The sequence below is a fragment of the Gobio gobio genome, assembly GCF_949357685.1.
Source record: "Gobio gobio genome assembly, chromosome: 16".
Lineage (NCBI taxonomy): Eukaryota > Metazoa > Chordata > Actinopteri > Cypriniformes > Gobionidae > Gobio > Gobio gobio.
In genome coordinates, this window is record NC_137109.1 from 9,474,125 (window position 1) to 9,498,286 (window position 24,162).

Consider the following 24,162-nt stretch of genomic DNA (forward strand, 5'->3'; position numbering starts at 1 on the left):
GTTACGGACAGCAGCTTTAATATTGAACTAGTGCAGGTTTGTGTAATATTCTGAGTTTGCATTTCACTCTTTTTATTTGTTGAAAAATACTGAATTAAAAAAAATTCTCTCGACATGGGGACAGGAGAGGTGTCAGTCAATAAATGGGAAAAAAGTAACTTGCGGTACTTATTTGAAAAAGTAACTAAAAAAGTAATCGTATTACTCACATCGCTTGTAATGCATTACCACCAACACTTATTTTTTCTAGTAAAAATTTAATTACAGAGATTTCTGATTGTAATTCTTACTAGTAAACATAGAACACATCTCTGTATATCTGGGGGTATATCATTTTAAAAATATATAATTTTTAAAAAATATAACTTTTTCTTTAGCTAGTGTTTGTGTGTGTGTGTGTTTGTGTGTGTGTCTTTGTGGTTCTGTTGCAGTGATGGGCTGCAAGCGTCTTTGAAATGTGTGTGTGTGTGTGTGTGTGTGTGTGTGTGTGTGTGTGTGTGTGTGTGTGTGTGTGTGTGTGTGTGTGTGTGTGTGTGTGTGTGTGTGTGTGTGTGTGTGTGTGTGTGTGTGTGTGTGTGTGTGTGTGTGTGTGTGTGTGTGTGTGTGGTTCTGTAGCATTGATGGGCTGCAAGCGTCTTTGAAATAACTTAATTTGGCGAAGTGATATGGACTTGTAATGTAATCAAGACCTGGCTGGAACTACTTTTAGCAGCAATTATTGGAGATTTAATATAAATTGAGTTATCAGTGTAAAACCAGCTAGCTCTTGTTATGGCATTAAAACAGATTCACTTACAGTACAAGCTTTATTGATCCGATGACAGGTATGCAAGCTGTCACAGTAATGAATCATTTTTATTTTTGTTCTCTAACCTGCCTCTTCTTAAAAGTAATTAAAATCTACATAAATTAAACAGTGCTCAATTATTAATAAATAGTCTGTCACACTTTGAACATCCAATTTTAGTAGTTTCTTCTTTTTTATATATTTGTCATTTTGATGTCATATTTCAATCACTTGTTTTGGCTGTTTGTGATATTCAAACTGTAGAAAGATTTGAAATATGTTACAGTAGTGTATTAATCTTGGCTGTTGATGTCCTGCTGCACCGTTATCTCTGGTTCTTCTTCAAATGCTTGGTTCTCATAGATGTATTGTGTCTGGATATCCGGGTCACAGCGCACAGAGTCTGATGAATGTCCAAGAGCTGCTGTCATAAAGAAAAATCAATAACCATGAGTCATCAGTATACACCATATACAGATTCATCCAGCATGAGAATGATAATGACTGCTGGATTTATGTATTTATATATTGTGTTTAATTTATTCATTATTATGATACAGTATATTGCCTTTACTTTAACGAATCTGGTTTTAGTATTACTGCAGATTTTTATGTTTTTATGGAATTATATTTAAATTTTCTTTACTATATTTGGTTACTGTTTTGGGATCACGCACAGTCCTTGGTTCCAAGCATCAGTTACTTGATATTAGTGTTGCTGAGTCTCCAGATCAGTAGATAAGATGTGGATATTGGAGTCCATTGTTGAGATTTGAAATGTAGGATTGATGCTATTAATCAATATTTTGAATGATACCAATCCACAATCGGACTTCTGTCTTGTGATACAGCCTGGAATCATAAGTCACACTATGTTCGTTGTTGGTCCCCTGACTGAGCTTGGTTTCTCCCAAGGTTTTTTTTTCCTCCATTCTGTCACCGATGTATATTTAGGGTTTCTTGCCACTATAATTTTTTCAGGCTTGCTTAGTTGGGGACGCTTAGTATTCAACAATATTATTGCTATGACTGCACTGACACTATTTGATGAGAACTGAACTGAGCTGGACGATGACATTACTGTTCCCTTTCGAAGTGGAACTCTGTATCATGGTGTTGATGATATGGAAACGCTCCTCGTGAACTGGTGTCTGAAGCATGTGTGCTAAACACCAATCTTGACCAATCAAGCAATCAAGCTTTGCTCCCGGCTGGCAGAGCCAGGTTTCTGCGGCCTGAGGCAGTGCAGCGTTTACGATCGTGGTGCTTACATTTAGATGTGATGGGGGTTGAGGAAGATGTATTATATGAGCCCGCCTTTTTATCGTCATCAACACGGGGAAATACTGGACGTGATGATCCGTGCCACCCCTAGATTGAGTATAGACTGGATGGTGGACCAACATGAATGCTCTCCAGGCAGGCTAGACGAGGTGGGTCATAAACAAGTGTCCCCAGCAAGCCTTCCATTTCTCCCAGATCTCCACAGTGAAGTGTTGAGATCTTGGTGAAATCCTTTCTCAGCCCATGTGTTTCATCCCAGCAAGTCCAACTATGCTAATGTAAAAGGATCGGAGGCACACGGGTATACAAAGATGCCCCGGATGGAGGAATCACTAGGAGGTTACCTCTCCTCTGGCGCGGCATCTTCGTGGAAGCCTCCTGCTTTGCCCTCTAAGCCCAGCCAATTTACATTTACAACTTGTGGGAAATAATGTACACAGCTACAGGTCAAGTTGGCAATCCCCTGCAGGTGTTGCAGGTATACCAAGCTGACCTCCTGAAGTATATTGGCGCTGCGGGAGGTGTGGCTCCAGATGCGATTGAGGAGCTCCACCGTACCACCGACCTTGCCCTCCGTGTGACTAAGCAGGCGACTCGTGCCACTGGCCACTCACTTGCTGCTTTGGTTGCAACAGAGTGGCATTTACGGCTTAACCTGTCTGACGCCCCAGTTTAGCCTTCCAGACTTTTCAGCACTGCACAGTCAAGAAGGTGGTCTGGAAGTTTAGTGAAAGTGAAAGTGAAGTGACGTGTGCCCGAGTATGGTGACCCATACTTGGAATTTGTGCTGTGCATCAAACCCATCCAAGTGCACACACAAAGTAGTGAACACACACACACACACCGGGAACACACACCCGGAGCAGTGGGCAGCCATATTGTTGCGGCGCTCAGGGAGCAGTTGGGGGTTCGGTGCCTTGCTCAAGGGTCTCACCTCAGTAGTGGTATTGAGGGTGGAGGAGGGCGCTGGTTATTCACTCCCCCCACCGACAATTCCTGCCGGACCTGAGACTCAAACCTGCAACCTTCTGGTTACAAGTCCGACTTGTCCACGACTGCCCTGGAGGCAAGGGTTAAGTCAGTGGTGTTCCAGTGCTACAGACAATGTCCTTTAGTCCCCCCTTTTGAGCCTGTCCCTGGTCCAGCTGACGACAGGAGCAGAAAATGAGTGTGGCCGCTAGGGCTCCACCACAGAGAGGTAAGGGATCGAGGCAGCGACCTTGCTCAAGAAGCGGTAAAAAGAGGGGTGTGCTTGCGTTGGTGCTGGGTACATTTAAAACGTTTTCTTTTCAAATGAATGATGGATGATACCGCTGTCTCTTCACAAAAAAAGAGTACATATATAGGTTTATTTTGCATCCATCCACAGCCATTGCAGTATGTTCATGGGAAAGATGTAAGGTTATTGGTGATTAAAATCTTTTTGTTGTCACTCCCCAGTAGGGGGTTGGATGCTATTTCATATATAATAGACACCCAATCATACTTTTGATGCCGTGACGAGGTTGTATGCTTCCTCTGCACTTTTACTAATGATTATAAGTGCGCTGTAGCTGATCGAACAGCATCTCGCTCCTTGGCACTAATAACTGTGCAGTGATAGAAGAAGAGATATGAGATCTGGTCTTTCTCAGGAAGCTAGGAATGTTTTTCTGAGAAGCACGTTTGCTCATTCTGCAGTCGCAGGCTTAAATAACATAAGATGCGAAGATGGGCAATACCACTTCTCGCGTTTCACTTCTTCATTTACTGCCTTTTGGAACTGTGCGTGCAGAAGTGAATGTGATATGCTTATGTAATGGAACAGCTGAAAGAAGATAGAAGTAGAAGCTCTTTTGCTTCCCACTTTCTTATGCCCCACTTCTCCTTAACAAATACGACAGATCAGCAGATCAGCAGGGTCAGCAGGGTCAGCAGACATAGTTGAAGTGGTTGCCACTTCTCCACTGGCCGCTGTTACAGAAGGTATGCTGGTAGGCTGAGTAAGAAGTTGGTACCACTTCTGGTGTCCCGCTTCTCCACCTATCGCCACCTCATCTGTTGTCTCTCCAGGTTGAGTTCCCTTATTAGGGTAAGGTCAAGTTAACCCTTCACACGGTCAGAAGGGCATTATGTGCTCATTGGGGAAATGGAGGATGTGGAAGCTACGTAAGCGCTTCATCCTCACTAGTCTCTCACCATATATTTTGGGAAGTACTTGCGAGTTCTCATGTAAGCCATTTCGTTGAGCGAGTACCACTCTCTCCCAGGGCCGCTCCGGTCTCACCACAGGAAGCTGAATCTTTTCGCCAAGCTCCATGGACAAATTTACCATCGCCTCAGGTTCACTTGTTGTGAGCCATCAATGCTTCCCCTCTTTCTCCACTAAGGTTGGTTCAGGTAATATTGGAGGGGTCGACTTGAGTGCACCAGGGGTGCTAAGCTCTCTGGTCAGCAGGTGCATTGTGTGGCAGCATCTCGGCTACTGCTAAGAGCTCACTGAGAGGCGTTTTTTCAGTACGGTGTGGGTATTTCAGTACAGTGGGTATTTCGTTTCCATAGCGTCAACACCATGATGAGGTCCACTTCGAAAGGGAATGTCTTGGGTTACAACTGTAACCACGGTTCCCTGAGAAGGGGAATGAGACGCCGTGTCGAGGTGCCATACTTCTGGCTTGCCTACTAGTCTTCCTTCAGACAATATGAAGCAGATAACATGTTCTCTAGGTACCCCTTATATATCCAGCAAGCATGCCTGTGACGTCACTTGACAGGAGTGGCCAATAAAGATTGGTGTTTAGCACACGTGCTTCAGACACCGGTTCACAAGGAACGTTCCCATCGCGTCAACACCATGACACAGTGTCTTGATTCCCTTCTCAGGGAACCATGGTTACAGATGTATTCCAATACGTTCTCTGCAGAGCTGCTTTATAAGCGAATTGAACTAATTTAATAATTGATTAACTTTATTATGGGACTGAATCAACACTGAACTGACTTCAGCTGAACGATGACACATATTTCTTTTTAGAGCTGTTTTACAGCTGAATTTCTGTTTATTTCCTGTTCATGACTGTAAAACTGCTTTGAAACAATCTTAATTGTATAAAGCGCTATAAAAGAATAAAGATGACTTTACTTGATTTATTATAAACTGAGTAAATTAACCTTTTGCATTGCTTCTTATTAAGTAATAATTAATAATGAAATAATAAGAAAATGCTTTAACACAAACGGTGTCCTTTTTTAACCAGCAAGTCATTGAAAGGCTATTAACAACAATGATTTTGAATTACCAAACAGCAGGTAATAATATAAAAGAGACCAATGAAACACCATTATGAATTGTAATTTGTTAATTTGTTAATTAAATATGTAAAATATTGTTTTATAAAATCTATAAATAATAAAAATATATTTAAATATATCAATTGACATAATCACTTTCATAATCACTCAAAACTAAATATTTGCTATAAAAATAAGTTTAACATTTTAATGTGCATATGAAAAAAAGAGCAGAGCTGCAATGAAAAGTTGTTCATTTCCAACACCTACATAATGGAAGAACACAATTTAAAGGACGGCAAATGTTTTTGTGATAGCCTTTACTCACTTTCTGCTGTTTGAATGTTTGAGTTTTGTTGATCTGCCGATGTCTCTGTCACTGTCACTGTAGCTAAAGAGAATACGTTGTTTGATGGTGATGATGAGGGCTGCTCATCGCTCTCCTCGTCAATCTAAACACACATGGCAACAAAGAATCTCATGTTAGTAAATGCAACATCATCTATGTCTGAATAAAGATGGTTCAGTGGGTGCTGGCAAACCGACCTTGGATTTAAGGATATTATATTTACACATGGGACAGGTGGGGTGTTCCAGGAGCCATGGCTCAATGCATTTCTTATGGTACAGATGTCTGGGAAAACAGAATGTACCCCATATTATCCATTTCTTTCATATTTACAGGAAAACAAAAGCAACTACTGCGTGTTAAACGTGATTTGTGTAGTTTTTAATGTTATGTTCTACTTTCTCCTCTGGCAGGATGAATTTCAGTACCTCAAAAAATGAAAATATACTGCACTGAAAAAAATGATTAGTTGAATTTACAAAAAAAATGTATCGTAAGTGGTTGCAATCAATTTATTTTATCTCAATTTAAACAAAAACACATGCAATTCCCATAGAACCAAATCATTTTTTTTAATTAAAATAAAAAAACTAAATTTCAATAATTTAAACGAGCACAAATTAATTATGCTTAATTTAATCGGGCCATAATCATTTGTATGTATAATATAACAACATGTACAATCTAAAAAATAATGTGTTGGCTCAACAAAATAAAAATTACTCTTTTATTATGAGTTATGAGGAAATTTACATTAAATCAACAAGCTACACTGAGTTAGAGGAACTTAATAGTTTGTAGAATAAAAACACATTTTTAAGTTGATTTCTCAAAAAAATTCAGTTGCTCCAACTACCAGAGTTATAACCCTGGAACCAATTAACTCTTTCCCCTCCAGCGTTTTAAAATAAAGTTGCCAGCCACTGCTAGGTTTTTGATAATTTTCACATTTGCATAACAGTATGGCCCATAGAATATTTTGTTGTATGAATATCTGAACATGCAATATATTAAAGACCCTCTGCTTTTAAACACACAAAAAGTTTTTATTCTAGCTTCATGCATTCCTTTTTTATCAACTGTGGGTAAGTTTAATTTGAAAAAATCAACATTTTGAACAAAAAGCTGAGAAAATAATTTTTTTGTCAAAGACTACGTCTGGATCAGATTCAAAGCGATGATCAAACACAGATGTAGTAAATCGAGTCCATCAACACCCCAAAGCATCACAGTCCTATAGCTCGTACTGGGTCGACATTAAATTCAGTAATATTAAAGGGTTAGTTCACCAAAAAATGTAAATAATGTAATTTATTACTCGCTGATTCGATACACTCCGAAGCTTCATGAAGCATTGTTTTGAAATCGGTTATCACTATATAAGTCGTTATTTCGGGGGTTTTGGCACACCAAAAATATTCTCATCACTTTGTAATATTAATATTGAACCATTGTACTTACATGAACTTATTTAAATATGTTTTTAGTACATTAATGAATATTGAGAGAGGAAATGTCATTGCTGGCTATATATGCAGGCCTCACAGAGCCATCGGATTTCAACACAAATATCTTAATTTGTGTTCTGAAGATGAACGGAGGTCTTACGGGTGTGGAACGGCATGAGGGGGAGGAATAAATGACATTATTTTCATTTTTTGGTGAACAAACCCTTTAAGCAGTTTTGATTTATTTGATGTTTAGTGTTGATGATCACGTTATTTTACATATGCATCTGCTTACATACGATCGCTTGTTTTTTTGCATCTTCTTCGTCTGTGTTTTGATCAGGAGATTCTGTACTCATTCAGAAGATGCGTAATAGCGCCCCCTACCGTATAACAGTGAAAACACGGAAAATTCAGTGTTTGGCAGGGAAAGAGTTAATCTTATCTATTTCAGTTCAAATCGACAGCTATCATAGCACATGCTAACATAACTTATTTAACATGTATATTTAATAATCAAGTGTGATAGGCTATTACTTGTCACTGGCATTAGCGCAGTCATTGCTTATAGTCAATGTATTGTTTACCTTCATGTGTCTACTCTTCAGCACAATGGTAACCACAAAAACGTCAACATTACAGAAACTCTTTTAAATGTCAAACATAACAGGTCTTTCCCTTCACTAAAACATATAATTTAACACTTAATTTCAACATTTATTCTCCTTATCCAGTCCTATGCAAAGCATGCTGGGAACTAGAAATCCACTCCCTAATTTAATTTAATTAAGTTACTACAACCTAATTTAAGGAAAAAAAAGTCATTTAACACAGACATTTGAGTTTAAATTACAGATGATATTAAGTTGATGTAATGATCAACATTATTACGTCAACAGAACTCAACAAAATAATCTTGGCAACTTAAAAGATTTAATTAAAACAAAAAATTTGAATTTTTAACTTTCGACCATGCTTTTAATTAAGTTGTGGTAACTGAATTACTTTTTAGAGTGTATTTACTTCTTATGTCTTCTCTAAATAATATGCTTAGTGTGTGCATGGCACAAAACTCAGACCTTTCATTCAGCAGAATCTCATTCAATGCACTAACGCAAGCAAGTTACAATAGAGAAAATAAATGAGGATGAATAAAACCATTCAAAATAGTCTGAGCCAATGCATTGGAATTGACACTCCTCCGAAGTTAGGAAACGTCTGTAATGTTGCACTAAAATCACATGTGTATTTCCTCATACTGCACCTGCAGGGTAGAACCGTGACCTTTTCACCATGTGTGAATGAGTCGGTGCAAACCACACAGCTCACGTCCTCTGATCCAACCTCCTACAGACACACAGGCATGATGCTTTTACTCACTGCAGTTTAAATGCTTGCTGAATTTATTACACTGTTATTTACAGTTATTTCTTTTATAATGTAGCAATGGTACAATACCGGGTCACCTGTCCGCAGAGTCCGCACTTCTAACTTTACTATTGCATTTCCAGTCACTTTTTTCATCTCCCTCTGCACAGAAACGAATGACAGAGAAGAATTAGCATCCCTTATTTCGGGATGCCTGGAATATAACAGATTATTGTATATTGAATATACTACATATTTCAGTAGAGTGGCTAAATACTTGACCTGTTGCATACGAAGTTGTCTGTTTCTGTACATTCGTTTGATAAGCAGGAAAGCGAAGTAGAACAAAGTGATGGCTGTTATTCCAATGAAGGTGAAAGACAGTGCATATGCCCATGTAGCGCTGAACCACAGGCCATGTGCATTGGCCACAGCAATCGCCATATAGACATCTGAGCCATTCTTGGTCAGTTTAGAGATTTCTGTGCCTAGAATATTGCCAAGCATGATGGCAACTATGTCATCAGCATCTGTAAAAAATAAAATACTAACATTAACCATGACTGGTTAGCTATTTTTGAGACCAACAGCATAGCATACAAAAATATTATCGCAGGGAATATATTCCGTGTTGATCACTTGCATGACTAAAAACCATGTCAAGCATTATATCAAGTTATAAATCAAGTTATAAAACATCTTCCCTTAAAAGTCTAGAGTATTTGAATAAAGTGTCTGGGAATGAATGCAAATAGCCTTAAAAAATGTCAGTCAGAAGATTTTTTTTTTTAATTCCTGGGATCATTACAATGAATGGCATTAAACAAAATATATAAATATAGTCTTAAAACATTTTTTTGTGAAAAAGTACTATTCCTACAATATATTCACAGTACTGTTGATACACTATATTGTCAAAAGTTTTGGGACACCTATCTTTAGATGCAAATGAACTTTAATGACATCCTATTCTTAATCCATAGGGTTTCATATGGAGTTGGCCCACTCTCTGCAGCTCTAACAGCTTCAACTCTTCTGGGAAGGCTTTCCACAAGGTTTAGGAGTGTGTTTATGGGAAAATTTGACCATTCTTCTAGAAGCTCATTTGTAAGGTCAGGCACTGATGTTGGACGAGAAGGCCTGGCTCACAGTCTCCGCTCTAATTCATGCCAAAGGTGTTTCTATCGTGTTGAGGTCAGGACTCTGTGCAGGCCAGTCAAGTTCCTCCACACCAAACTCACTCATCCATGTCTTTATGGACCGACGCTTTGTGCACTGGTGCGCAGTCATGTTGGAACAGGAAGGGGCCATTCTCAAACTGTTCCTGGGAGCATAAAATTGTCCAAAATGTCTTGGTATGCTGAAGCATTAAGAGTTCCTTTCACTGAAACTAAGGGGCCAAGCCCAACCCCTGTAAAACAACCCAACACCATAACCAAACTTTACACTTGGCACAATGCAGTCAGGCAAGTCCCGTTCTCCTGGCAACCGGCAAACCCAGACTCGTCCATCAGGTTGCCAGACAGAGAAGCGTGATTGGTCACTCCAGAGAACACGTCTCCACTGCTCTGGAGTCCAGTGGCGGCGTGCTTTACCCCACTGCATCCCACGCTTTGCATTGCACTTGGTGATGTAAGGCTTGGATGAGCTGCTCGCCATGGAAACCCATTCCATGAAGCTGTTCTTGAGCTAATCTGAAGGCCACACAAAGTTTGGAGGACTGTAGCTATTGACTCTGCAGAAAGTTGGCGACTTCTGTGCACTGTGACCCTCAGCATGCGCTGACCCCGCTCTGTGATTTTACATGGCCTACCACTTCATGGCTGAGTTTCTGAGCTGACTTATTGTACAGGTGGCAACCTATCACGGTCCCACACTTGAGTTCACTGAGCTCCTGAGAGCGACCCATTCTTTCACAAATGTTTGTAGAAGCGTCTGCATGTCTAGTGCTTGATTTTAAACACCTGTGGCCATGGAAGTGATTGTAACACCTGAATTCAATGATTTGGAGGGGTGTCTCAATACTTTTGGCAATATAGTGTGTTTGAGGAACCCTGGCCTAAGGTGTTATCGAAACAGTTTGGTAACCATCCTAATCGACTTTTGGTGTTTTGGACGACACTCCTAATCCAGCACTGTGTCAGCAATATTTGTCAACAATGGCATTGTGGTGCACCATTGACCAGCTGTTGGTCAGTTTTGGCCCCTGGCCGAGGGATGCATCTGTGTCTAAGCAGCTGCTATCTCACTGGCTGGTAGACACCATTTCCAATGCCTACCAATTGGTAGGTATTCCATTTCCAATATCCATGAAATGCCATTCTACTTGTACTGTTATCACTTCAGTTAGCTCTGCTGTGTTTACGGACAGTGTTTAGAGTTCAGTCCTTGTGACTTGGTGGTGTACATCTTCCACTACGCCTCTGGCGGACTGGATCTATGCAATAGACGCTGGTTACTGATGTAAACGTGGTTCCATGAATAGCAGATGACCACTAGAAGCTCCAGTCACTCAGGCGGACTAGAATGACTGCAAAGACAGACCATGATATATATGGAAGTTTACTGTATATGGACTCCGATACGTCATTGGTCAAGGTCACGTGTGACTGAATCATTACAAGATTCTCGTATCATACATGAGCACATGACCCTTTTCCACTATGTTTGACTGTCTCTACCAGTCTTCCACTATTCATAAAACCATAATTTTGTTTTTTAACTGCTTCTTCACCAATCAGCTGGTGTGTGGTGGGCGTTCTGGTGCAATATGGCTGCCGTCGCATCATCCAGGTTGTGCTGCACTTTGGTGGTGGTTGAGGAGATTGCCCCCCTTCCATGTAAAGCGCTTTGAGTACCCAGGAAAGCGCTATATAAATGTAACAAATCATTATTATTATAGAGGGCCAAAAGTTACATACGCTCTAAAAAAAAAAAAGGTTCTATATAGCACCAAAAATGGTTCTTGGCTCGTAATCATAGGGGAACCTTTTTTAGTGCTATATAGCACCAGCGGTTCTTCAGTGGTTCTTCAGCGGTTCTTCACCGGTTCTTTGACTAAGGTGCTATATTAGCACCTCTGAAGAACCGCTGAAGAACCACTGAAGCACCAAAATTGGTGCTATATAGCACTAAAAAAGGTTCCCCTATGATTACGAGCCAAGAACCATTTTTGGTGCCATATAGAACCTTTTTTTTTTAGAGTGTAGTATACCTTTTAAATGTACAAGTTTGGATGGAATCACACTGCTGCCCGGGACGCGTTCAAGACGAGTAAACACGTCTTAATATGTAATATGTAAGCAGGGCCATTGATATAACTCAGCTAGTTACAAAACCACTTGTTATTCAAACATCTTGCTATCAGATAACTGTCGGGTCATACGTAAAGTCTGGAAAATCAGGTGTTGTACAACACATCATATAACGATGGGATTTTACAGTTCAGGGAAGGAACTGGAATTTATGACCCCACGAACTTCAGAAAGAGTGAGTCATAAATACATTCTGGTACAATTCAACTCAACATAAAATTTTACAATGCCATATGTGCACTGAATAAATAAACAGTTAAGTTAGCCACATCTTCAAGACCCGAGCAACAGTTGGGTTGTGTTTTGAAATATACAGTATATATACATACACAACCTTTTTAGTTAATAACTTTAGTTAGTTGTGTGGGAGTGATTTTATTCAGGTCATGTCAGCATATCAAAATTATCAAAGTCTGAGCTCAGTCTGTTTTTGATTTTTTGTTGCCCAATACTTATACAAGTATGACCTTTAATACAATGACAAAGTATATTACACAATTAAAAATTAAAGTAAATGCTTCCAAAGGGTTCACATGACTGTATATGGTCAGGTTATGATCACCATAACAAGTTTTAGTCATGCAATGATTATAAAAATCTCTCCGAAGGCATCAAAAACTAAGTAAGGGATAGTGTTCATCCAGCCGATTGTTATCGCAGAATAAACCCTGACAGGCTGATCAGGACCCGACGCGAAGCAGAGGTCTTGCATCAGTCTGAGGGGGTTTATTCTGTGATCCAGCTGGATATACATTATCCTCCGAATTCCTCAGAGCCGTGTAATAAAGCATGTTAAAACACCTCGCTTTCTTTAAAGGAGCATTAAATTGTTTAGTAGCTTGCATTAACGTACGTTAAAGTCGGCATGAAACGGACGATAGTCTTTTCTTCCCTATTGTGACGTATTTCCGAGTGAAACGGCTTCTGGATCAAGAACAAATGAAGGGTGGGACTTGATTTTGATCGTGGGGAATTGATTGGATGGCTGTGGTTTGCTATTGATGGATCGCATGTCCCACCCATGCACCAGTAAACAGGTCATGTTTACTGAGAAGAGATGTCGCTGCAAGAGGGAGGGGAAGATATTTTGATTACAGATTATGAGGAACATAATCTTAAAAACAAAAACATTATGTGCACAGATGAATAATTTATAATAAACACCACAATATTCCATTAACAAAAAACAAATAAACAAAAAACAAGAATTTCATGATGACTTTAAGTATACCGATACCACATTGGTGTTAGACGCTGCATCTAACAATGTTATCTATCAACATGGATCAGTATGATCATATCTGAGTTTTATGTTAATCACACTGATACCATTGAGCTTTAGAGAGCAGTCTACACAATAATAACCCCCTTACTTGTACATCATTTAGATGATTCTTCACAAAAACACAACTTGTTTCTTAAAGTGTAAATGTCTGTTAAAATTAGCATCAACTACTAAATGCATTTTTAAGAGCAATAAAGGTATCCGTAAGCTTCACTATACCGATTATAACAGAATTTTATCGTCATGAAACTGTATATTGGGGTATAATTTTGTCATTACGATGACATAGAGGAAAATGGGGGAAGATGCCCTCCTTAAAGGATTAGTTCTCTTTTAGATAAACTTTTGCTGATAATTTACTCACCCCCATGTCATCCAAGATGTCCATTCTTTCTGCAGTCGAAAAGAAATTACGTTTTTTGATGAAAACGTTCCAGGATTTTTCTCCATAGGATGGACTTCAATGGGCTCCAAACGGTTCAAGGTCCAAATGACAGTCTCAGTGCAGCTTCAAAGGGCTTTAAACGATACCAGACGATGAATAACGGTCTTATCTAGCGAAACGATCAGTTTCTGCGAGAAACCGAGCAGTATTTATGCTATTATTTTACCTCTTATCAGACGAGCGTGATCATCTCTGAGCTCCGCCATAACTTCCGGAGAGTGAGGTCAAAATACGAGCGTGGTCATAGATATATCGATCGTAGATGCCTCATTCTACTGATCCGTGCAACCGCTAATGAGGCATCTACGTATACATCTATGACCAGGCTCGTATTTTGACCTCACTTAGCCGAAGTTATGGCGGAGCTCAGAGATGATCACGTTCGTCTGATAAGAGGTAAAATAATAGCATAAATACTGCTCGGGTTCTCACAGAAACTGATCGTTTTGCTAGATAAGACCTTTATTCCTCAGCTGGGATCGTGCAGAGCCTCTGAAGCCCTTCCTTTGAAACTTCATTGATTTGGACCTTCAACCCAATGGTTGCCATTGAAGTCCATTATGTGGAGAAAAATCCTGCAATGTATTCCTCCGAAAACTTTATTTCTTTTTGACAAAAGAAAAAAAAACAAGGACACCTTGGATGAGACGGAGGTGAGTAAATTGTCAGGAATTTTTCATTTTGAAGGGAACTAATCCTTTAAGAACAAAGTGAATTTACTTTTAAATTGTAACACAGATAGGAGTAGTTTAGCATGTGCGGGATGATGATAATAATAAATAAATACTTTAGAGCTGTCATATAGCACAAAATGTCAAATGAATCAATGTGGCCAACTTACCCTGGGTAAGCTCTTACAAATTATATAAATTGCTTGATATCATTCATCCATTTTGCAAAACTGCGTATCCTCTGCGGAGATGAGGCTGCGTCTATCTCGTCATCCCGGGCCACAGGACAGTTCATCACAGGGCCGTTTTGGCCGTTCATTTACACGACGACAGTGTTTTTTGGGCCTGAAAACGTAAACTTCTGAAAACGGGTACAGATACAAAAAGGTACATTTGTGAAAACGGAGACGTCATGCCCATGCGTATTACGTGTTCAGTCTATATGCACATAGTTTTTCTTTACACATCACCATCTATTGGCCTGGCAGCAGAGTACAGCCTTTTTCACAGACCATTTTGACAGCGTTGTCGCCTGCACGTGAAAAACACGAGGGAAAAACGTTTCCATTTTTAGTACATTGTTGTTGTGTAAACGTTGTGTATTTTATAATACTTCAGCTGTCTATATGTGCAACTGTTTACAGTTGTACGCGCATGCCCAGTGAGCATAAACGGTCATGAGACATGATTTTAGTTAATGCTCACAGTTAGCTCTGCTGTGTTTACGGACAGTGTTTAGAGTTCAGTCCTTGTGACTTGGTGGTGTACATCTTCCACGATGTTTAACCGCCTCTGGCGGACTGGAACTATGCAATAGACGCTGGTTACTGATGTAAACGTGGTTCCATGAATAGCAGATGACCACCAGAAGCTCCAGTCACTCAGGCGGACTAGAATGACTGCAAAGACAGACCATGACATATATGGAAGTTTACTGTATATGGACTCCGATACGTCGTTGGTCAAGGTCACGTGTGACTGAATCATTACAAGATTCTCGTATCATACGTGAATGTCACATGTCTGCCTTGTCTTGTTTGGCACATGTGGTGTTTTGGGTAATTCTTGTGTCATGTGCGTTCCTGTCTTCTGTCTTCTGTCTTGACCCCACCCTTCTTGTTATCTCATTATTGGTTAATTTGCCCCACCTGTTTTCCCTTATTTCCCACTTGATTTGTCACCCTTTATATTCTCATGGTGTTTTCAGTCCCATGCTGGTTCGTTGTCGTGAGTATGTCTTATGTCGTCTGTTATCTGCCGTGTTCCTGTTTATGTTCCGTCTCATTGTATTAGTTTATTCCAAGTTTGAATTTCCCCCTTGTGGGCTTTTGTTTTGTGTTTATTTTTTATTATTTTGCTAATAAATCTACATTCCTGCATATAGTCCTACAGTCCTCGCTCCCATTTTTCCCTATCACTACGTGACAGTGAGAGCATGACCCTTTTCCACTATGTTTGACTGTCTCTACCAGTCTTCCACTATTCATAAAACCATAATTTTTAACTGCTTCTTCACCAATCAGCTGGTGTGTGGTGGCCGTTCTGTTGCAATATGGCTGCCGTCGCATCATCCAGGTTGTGCTGCATTTTGGTGGTGGTTGAGGAGATTCCCCCCCTTCCATGTAAAGCGCTTTGAGTACCCAGAAAATTTAGAATATTCCAGACATGGATGTTCTGTGTACACGAGTGTGTTTTAAACACATACATTTTGCTACATTTTGCTACGTTTACACCCCGTTTTAGTTAGAAAAGTCCGGGGTTGCATTTTTGTTTAAACAGACCAAAACTGAGACTTTTGAAAATGGCATGGCTGCCCACATTACGCTACAAGTAACCTAGAATACTGTCTAACACTTGATGGCTGTTCTGTCAAGTCCTCGTCGTCAGTGAGGAACCTGGGTGTGCTCTTTGATACCAATCTTTCGTTTGAAAGCCACGTTTCTAGCATCTGTAAAACTGCTTTCTACCATCTTAAAAATATATCTAAATTACGGCACATGCTCTCAATGCAAAATGCTGAACAGTTAGTTCATGCGTTCATGACCTCAAGGCTAGATTATTGTAATGCTCTACTGGGTGGTTGCCCTGCTCGCCTAATAAATAAACCCCAGCTGGTCCAAAACGCAGCAGCTCGAGTTCTTACTAGAACCAGGAAGTATGACCATTTTAGCCCAGTTCTGTCAACACTGCACTGGCTGCCTATTAAACATTGCATACATTTTAAAATCTTACTTATTACTTACAAAGCACTAAATGGTTTAGCTCCCCAGTACTTAAACAAGCTCTTAACATATTATACTCCATCACGTCTACTGCGGTCTCAAAATTCTGGCCAGTTGATAATACAGAGAATATCCAAATCAACTGCAGGCGGTCGATCCTTTTCCTATTTAGCTCCGAAACTCTGGAACAGTCTTCCTAACATTGTTTGGGAAGCAGACACACTCTGTCAGTTTAAATCTAGACTAAAAACACATCTCTTTACTGTGGCATACACATAAAACACTTTTTCAATGAAATGATTTTTAGGCTGCATTAACTAGGTCAGCCGGAACCGGGAACACTTCCCATAACACCTGATGTACTCGTTACATCATCAGAAGAACGGCATCTAACCTAATGATAGTCTCTCTGTTTTATCCCGAGGTTTACTGCAGTCAGCCGGATCCGGGCCGTATCCAGTTCAGATGGTGGACCTGCGCCCAGAGAAGACCAACACAGGACCCCGAAGTGTCTGCAGAGACCGTGATTAGACTCCCCCTGCAACTGCCTCATCGACACGGCATCTCAATAAACTTGTCTCCGGTGTGTTGACTCCGATTGTTCGAATATTACAATTAAATAATACTTAAATCGATATGTCATCCTCAATAAACCCGTCTCCGGCGTGTTGCCTCCGATAATTCGAATATTGCACTTTAATAATTATTTAATCAACATCATCCTCAATAAACCCGTCTCCAGCATGTTGCCCCCGGTCCCTCGAATATTCTGATCTATTATGACCTCCGAGCTGTAAAACTGCCAGAATAATAATAATAATATGCTGTTTGTTAATTGGCCAGAGGAGAACTGGCACCCTGACTGAGCCTGGTTTCTCCCAAGGTTTATTTTTCTCCATTAGGTCACCTAATGGGGTTTTGGTTTCCTTGCCACTGTTGCCTCTGGCTTGGCTTGCTCAGTTGGGGACACTAAATTTTTCAACTAAACATCGAAATAAATCTAAATAATAAACTAAATTAACCATTTAAACTAAATTACTGATCGAATTATTGATCTAAAGCCCACACTGTCACTGTATGATAATTGAAATGAACTGATGACATCAGCGTTTTTTCCAGAATGGCTATACAGCTGAATAAAATTATGCTGCATTATTTTCCTGTTTAACACTGTAAAGCTGCTTTGAAACAATCTACATTGTTAAAAGCGCTATATAAATAAAGTTGACTTGACTTGACTTGACATGACAATAACAGACCAGGGCTGAGTTTCCCAAAAGCATTGTACACCTAAGTTGATTGTAGAGACCATTTTTGGTCATGTAGTGTGGATGAAGATCGTTTCTGAAACGCAGTGGAAACTCCAGTTTAAGACGAGTATTGTTTTCATTTTTAAATGCTGTTTCAAAACGGAAACACACAACGCTTTTGAGAGCGACCTGGATGCTCCAGTAAGTGATGAGATACTTTGCTAATAAAATGATCACGCTAAGATGGCGTGAGAACTATACTATCTCTGGTCTCACTGTCATCTCCGTGAGCTTTTATTACATTTTTTACGCATATGCAGTAAGACGATTTAAGCATTTTCAGATGGTTCAATGGGACAAGAAACTTTTTTGGATGGAAAATGTGAAGGCCGAAACACCATTTTCATGTATCCAGATTAATGTTCACAGGGAGAACTCAAAACTTATAATAAAAAGTAGGCTAATAGTAGCATTAGCATTACAAACCTTTCTTTTTCTTAGATCACTGGCGTAATGGCAAGTTTATAACTTAGTCATTTTATATTTTGTTTGTCATAATCTTGACTATCATAGATTTTAACTTGAACTCAAACATTTAGAATTTTTTTCTTTTTTTTTTATAAAACATTTTATTTTAAATCTCCTAATACATTCTACAAAGTAGATTTTTAGGCAATACAATTTAATCTAGGATTATGTCAGTTATATAATAGCATGGAGGATGCCAATTCAGGAAGTTTAGCATTTTTTTGGTTCCTCTCAAGGTTTTCCCCTTTGTGGCGTTGTCACAGTTACCATTGCCTTGCTCACTGTGTATTTTCTGTAAAGCTGCTTTGAAACAAATGTACTTGTGTTTGTTTGCCATTTAGAGAAACTATCATACCTGAATGGGACATTAGGTTTGTGTCATTGCCTGTCCCATCTATATTGTAAATAACCACAGCAGAGGCTCCTTCTCGCTGGGCAGCCTTTATCTTCCGTGAATAGGTACAGTTTCCTTTTTGTATCAGGGCAATCCATGGCTGGTGACTCGCTGTGAAAGTAGTGTTCCCTGAGCATCCCAGAGGATCCTGATTTGGAAGCACTATTAGTCCAGAAGCCGATTCCAAGGGTGAGTGCACTCCAAACACACCACACTCACATACACTGCGTACAGTTTCGTTAGATCCTCTGTCAAAATATCTAAAGTCCACATAGGCAGTCCAGTAGATCAAGGAAGCACTTTGTTGGAAACAGTACTGGAAAATCAATACTGTCAACCAGATAGATGAATGGCCATGCCCATGCATTGCTCCAAGCATCGCTTTCATTGTGTCAGGTAAACACTCCAGTGTCTTGACATTACTCTGAGGCCATCTGTAGTAATCAGATGCCTTCTAGGCGGTAATATAAGATAGCTTTTACGTCAGGGGAGGTGTTCTTATCACAGTGGACCTTGGACATAGGTAAAGATAATATTCATTTGAAAGGGTTGGGCTTAAGTATTTTATTTTCAGGAAACTGTTGCCACTTTAAGCCCTCTGTGGAACTCAGGGTCATATCTTTTGATTTTATCCAGGTGATCTGAATGTAGCAATAAAATATTCTTTTAAATGTTTCCTCATTTTGGAAGCAAACGTGAGAGAAAAAAAACGTTTCCCCCTAACACCTTCTATCAAGGCTGTAACAACGGGGCTTTTCACACTGTGCTTAACCCTGGGTTAACGTCGTTCTAAACATTGCTTTTAACCCCGGGTAAAGGAACGTTTCACACTTGTAATTTAAATACAGGGTTAGCACCGCTTTTTACCCGGGGTTATGAAACCCTGCGTTGGAGCTTTTGCAGTGTTAACTCCACATTGCGGTGCCAAAGTTGTACAGTGTGAAATGATGTTGTGTTAGTATGTTACAACTAGATACTTAGCAGCCAACAACCAATTGCGTACGGGCGTGCCTTATATCTTCCTGGGACCCATAAATAGACTTTTGTCCACTGTGGACATTATATTTTAGTGAATTTCTCTGACAGCATACATGTCACAGTCTGGATGTCCTGAGTTTAGCACTCTTATGGAAAATTATAATATTTTGTAATTATAATTTAAATCGGATTTATTTTCAAATTGTTTGTTATAAATCAACATCTCAGGAAAATGTTAAGGAGGTTTCTAATCAAAGTATGACTTTCTGTTACAAAACAGGGCATTGATTTCATAAATGTCCACTGTAGTGGACGCCAGGATTTAAATCATGTTTATCAGGCATTTTGGAGACATAACAAGTGAATAGGGAAGTAAATTACATATCAATATTCCTATGAAATATTAGAAATTATTATTAAAATGTTGTCAATTACTCCTCCCATTATTACACTTCTATTTTCCTTACATGTTGCATCAAGAACACATTAATATGCAAATTAGATCCAGTGTATAGATACATTGAATTGGATGGGAAAATCCAAGTATGGCCCTTTTACCCACATATTGCATAATGTAAAATGGTGTATCAATGCATTCCGTTAAATCTTTCATAACATAGTTCAGAATCATCTTTAAACAAAGTTTGTTTTTTAAAAAAAACCTGAAACCTAAAAATTGATTGGTGAATGAAAAATAAATTCCATTGTTTTTTTCTATACATGCAATTTCATGTCATTTTATTTTTTAAACAACTGAGTCCTGGTGTCAACTACAGAGGACATATCATAAATCCTGTTTATCCGACATTTTGGAGACATAAGTGAATAGGGAACATATGAATAAAATGGAAATGGGTCCCAGCAGGATATTCATATACTTTGGGCAGTCACAGAAAAACCGTGTGGTGTATATAAACAGTCGTTTCTGCATTTGATAGTTCTTGCATTTGAAATGTCAAACGGCAATGGAAAACACGACAGTTCATTCTTAGGCCCCGTCCACACGGAGACGCGTTTAGCTGATATGTAAAGATTTTGTACCATATCAGCATTTCGTCCACACGGATCCAGCGTTTTGGGAGCATGAATCCGATATTTTTTTAAACCGGGTCCCAGAGTGGATGAATCTGAAAACGACACCCTTGCGTTTTCGTGTTACAGCCAATCCGTATATTTTGTGAAACGCTGATGTCATCACACCACGTCCCGCACGGGAAAGACTTAAAAGGGATAAAACTACGGGCACTGGGCATGTGCACATCAATATAGCGTCATTTAATTACTGTATTTGCATTATTGTAAGGGTAGGTTTAGGGTTGAGGTTGGTGTGTGTTAATAAAACACAATCTGATAAAGCACATGTATTTATTGTTATTTTATTCTGAGATTTTGCCTCACTTCCAACCATTGCTGTACCCCTTCTAGCAACAACTCTTCTTCTCCGTTCTTCAACTCTTCTTCTACGCAGATATTTCTTGAAACAAGGGGGAAAAAAAGATCGGATAGGGAAAGCTCTGGCTTCGTGTAGACGGGGCCTTACTTCAGAAAATGTAGTCCTAATATATTCATTCAGAAAATTTCCAGTTACAATGTGTAATATGAGGTCGCGCAATGCTAGAGCCTTTTTGCAAACAGGTCATGTGCTGTGTTTGTCCAGTCAGTGACACTGGCACTGCGAATATGCAAACAAGGAAGTTATCCCGGGGTTTAGGAATGTACAGTGTGAAACATCATTCATTCAATTAATTGTTAACTCCAGGTAAATTATGAGCAGTGTGCAAATGTGAAAAGCCTAATATTTGCATGCTTTGCAGTCACGGAAACACTCTGCATTGTTGTATCCCAGTCATCATGCGATGATCACAGTGGCATCACACCATTCTCATACTGTGATACTCATAATATGTGAGCTCACTGTGAATTAAAAAATGTTGAGCAGGTTGAAAGGAGACAGTTCAAATGTCGGTCACCGGGGTGGCATTACACTTCCTGGCTGCGTCTGAAACCTGGAAAATGCTGTCTTACGAGGACACATTTCAAGGTAGGAAGGCATCAAGGCACGTCCGAATCTAATGTTAGCTTCACTTCCTGTCTCCTGAGATCCCTTCATCTGATCGAGTTTTGAAGGCAGCATACATGTATCCTTCACTGCTTTTGATATCCCACAATCCTGTGCGTTCCATTCTGTGACAGTTGAGCTGGCGGAAAAAAGATGGCGTCCGAAAGTTGCGTGTGCTGGTCATTTGTGTGTAAATGTACATTTTTGACCAACATTTTCCACTTCTGATGTCATTTCTAGCGAGAAATTACTAATGTAGTAGTTACATATTTGTTTAGTTCTCACCAAAGCTCTCTCTATTTTGCTGTAGATCATTAAACTGTTACACTGCCTAAGAAGTCATTGTCTGATAAGGCAGCGAGGCAACAAGTCAGTTTTCGGATGCAGCCCCTGTTTCTCAACATTGGAAAAACGTGGATACTGCAGGATTTGTAAGCAAACTGTTTGTGCTGCACATTTGTGTTCTGAACTCAGCATGGAATTGTTACATGGGAGTGTCTCTTTAATTGCTATTCACATACAGTACGCTCATATGGTATTATTATGCCAATATGCACTGTGGCCTGGCCCTGTGTTAGCAGAGTACTGTCACATGGCCAGGTACATGTGAGCCAGCCATCTTGCCAGCTCAGGTGTGGAATCACCTGGCTTCAGTAATCACAGCTGGCTAGTGTTACAACTGATTGCATTGACGTAATGCTCTGTGTTTCAGGATGTATCAAGTCTTCTCACAGGGAAAAAGAAATACAGGTTAAAAAGTGAAAAGAAGTCACCAAAGCAGCACCAGAATCTGAATGCATCCGTCAAAAATAATTGTTTGTGTTCTCATAACAACGTTCTTGCAACGTCTTTATCATGTTTTTTGTGCTTGACTGATGTTCTCATAATGTTCAGTGAAAACGTTCTCACTACAACGTTCTTGCAACGTCTTTATCATGTTTTTTGTGCTTGACTGATGTTCCCATAATGTTGAGTGAAAACGTTCTCATAACAACGTTCTTGCAACGTCTTAATCATGTTATTTGTGCTTGACTGATGTTCTCATAATGTTGCGCAAAAACGTTCTCATAACAACGTTCTTGCAACGTCTTTAGCATGTTGCTTGACTGATGTTCTCATAATGTTCATTGAAAACGTTCTCATAACATTTTCAAGATGATAGAATGGAATGTTTCTGTAACTTTCACATAAACCAAGAGAAAACGTTCTTAATACATAAAAAAAACCGGACATTTTAAACATTTAAAGAACATTCCGTAATAACGTTTTCATAACGTTTTCAAGATGATAGAATGGAATGTTTCCGCAACGTTCACATAAACCAAGAAAAAACGTTCTTAATATATGAAGAAAACGCACATTTGAAACATTTAAAGAACATTCCATAATAACGTTTTCGTAATGTTTTCAAAATAATTGAATGGAATGTTCCTGTAACGTTCGCAGAGACCCCACAAAAAACGTTCTTAATACATTAAAAAAACTGGACGTTTTAAACGTGTACAAAACATTCCCAAATAACGTTTTGATAACTTAAAGGGAATGTTAACAAAACGTTCTGACAACAACTTTTTGTTAGCTGGGTCCATGTAGGACAAGACCTGACAAAGAACATAGGAGACAAGGGTTTAAATACACAGGGGCAAACAAGCTCAACAAATTAACAAGACACACCTGGGGAGACTAATCAACATGAAAAGCTCCAAAGAACTACAAAACATGGCACAAAACTGGAAATAACCAAAGAGTCTTCACAAGACAGGGAAACACAGGCTGGAATCATGACAGAGCCCCCCACTTAAGGAGTGGATTCCAGACGCTCCACAGGAAACAGTCTAGGAGGGTGGTGGAATGGAGGCAGAACAGGGTGGGCCAGGCCTGTGCAGGGAGACAGGACATGGTCCCAGACATGGCAGAGATGGGCCTGGGAGCATGGGCGAACCTGGGCATAACAAAAACCACAGAGATCAGAGAACCAAGGAACAGATAAAAGAATGAGTCGCACCAAACGTACATCCATGTTGGACAAGACCTGACAAAGAACATAGGAGACACAAGGGTTTTAAATACACAGGCGCAAACAAGCTCAACAAATTAACAAGACACACCTGGGGGAGACTAATCAACATGAAAAGCTCCAAAGAACTACAAAACATGGCACAAAACAGGAAATAACCAAAGGGTCTTCACAAGACAGGCTGGAAGCATGACACCTACACTGTGACCTCACATAGTATAGTAGTAGCTACTTTATTGATCCCCATTGGGAAATGAAAGTGCGTTAGCAGCAATACATGAAGACAGTAATGTACTCACAGTACACTCAAAAACATACTATACACATTTAATAAATAAACAAAGTGCCAAAAAAACTGTAATTATTGCACATCTTGTTTGAAGTTTCAAATATAGTCAAATATAAATAAAAACCAGTCAAACAATAATACATTTTTTTGTTATGCTGGTTGAAAGTCTCCTCATATCCTGCTTGCAATCACTCTGTTAAGCGG

The 24,162-nt window shown here is 39.5% G+C and overlaps 1 protein-coding gene across 1 annotated transcript; it reads right to left on the reverse strand.

Moving 5' to 3' along the window:
* Positions 1-991: 991 nt before the first annotated feature.
* Positions 992-19,050, reverse strand: rnf128b (ring finger protein 128b). Its single transcript, XM_079838875.1, has 7 exons — positions 18,577-19,050; positions 8,789-9,036; positions 8,597-8,668; positions 8,403-8,485; positions 5,888-5,975; positions 5,670-5,793; positions 992-1,211 (listed from the first exon to the last, which is right to left on the reverse strand). Exons 1-7 carry the CDS (start codon positions 19,001-19,003, stop codon positions 1,081-1,083), a joined length of 1,173 nt encoding a protein of 390 aa, XP_079695001.1. The 5' UTR covers positions 19,004-19,050; the 3' UTR covers positions 992-1,080.
* Positions 19,051-24,162: the final 5,112 nt, after the last annotated feature.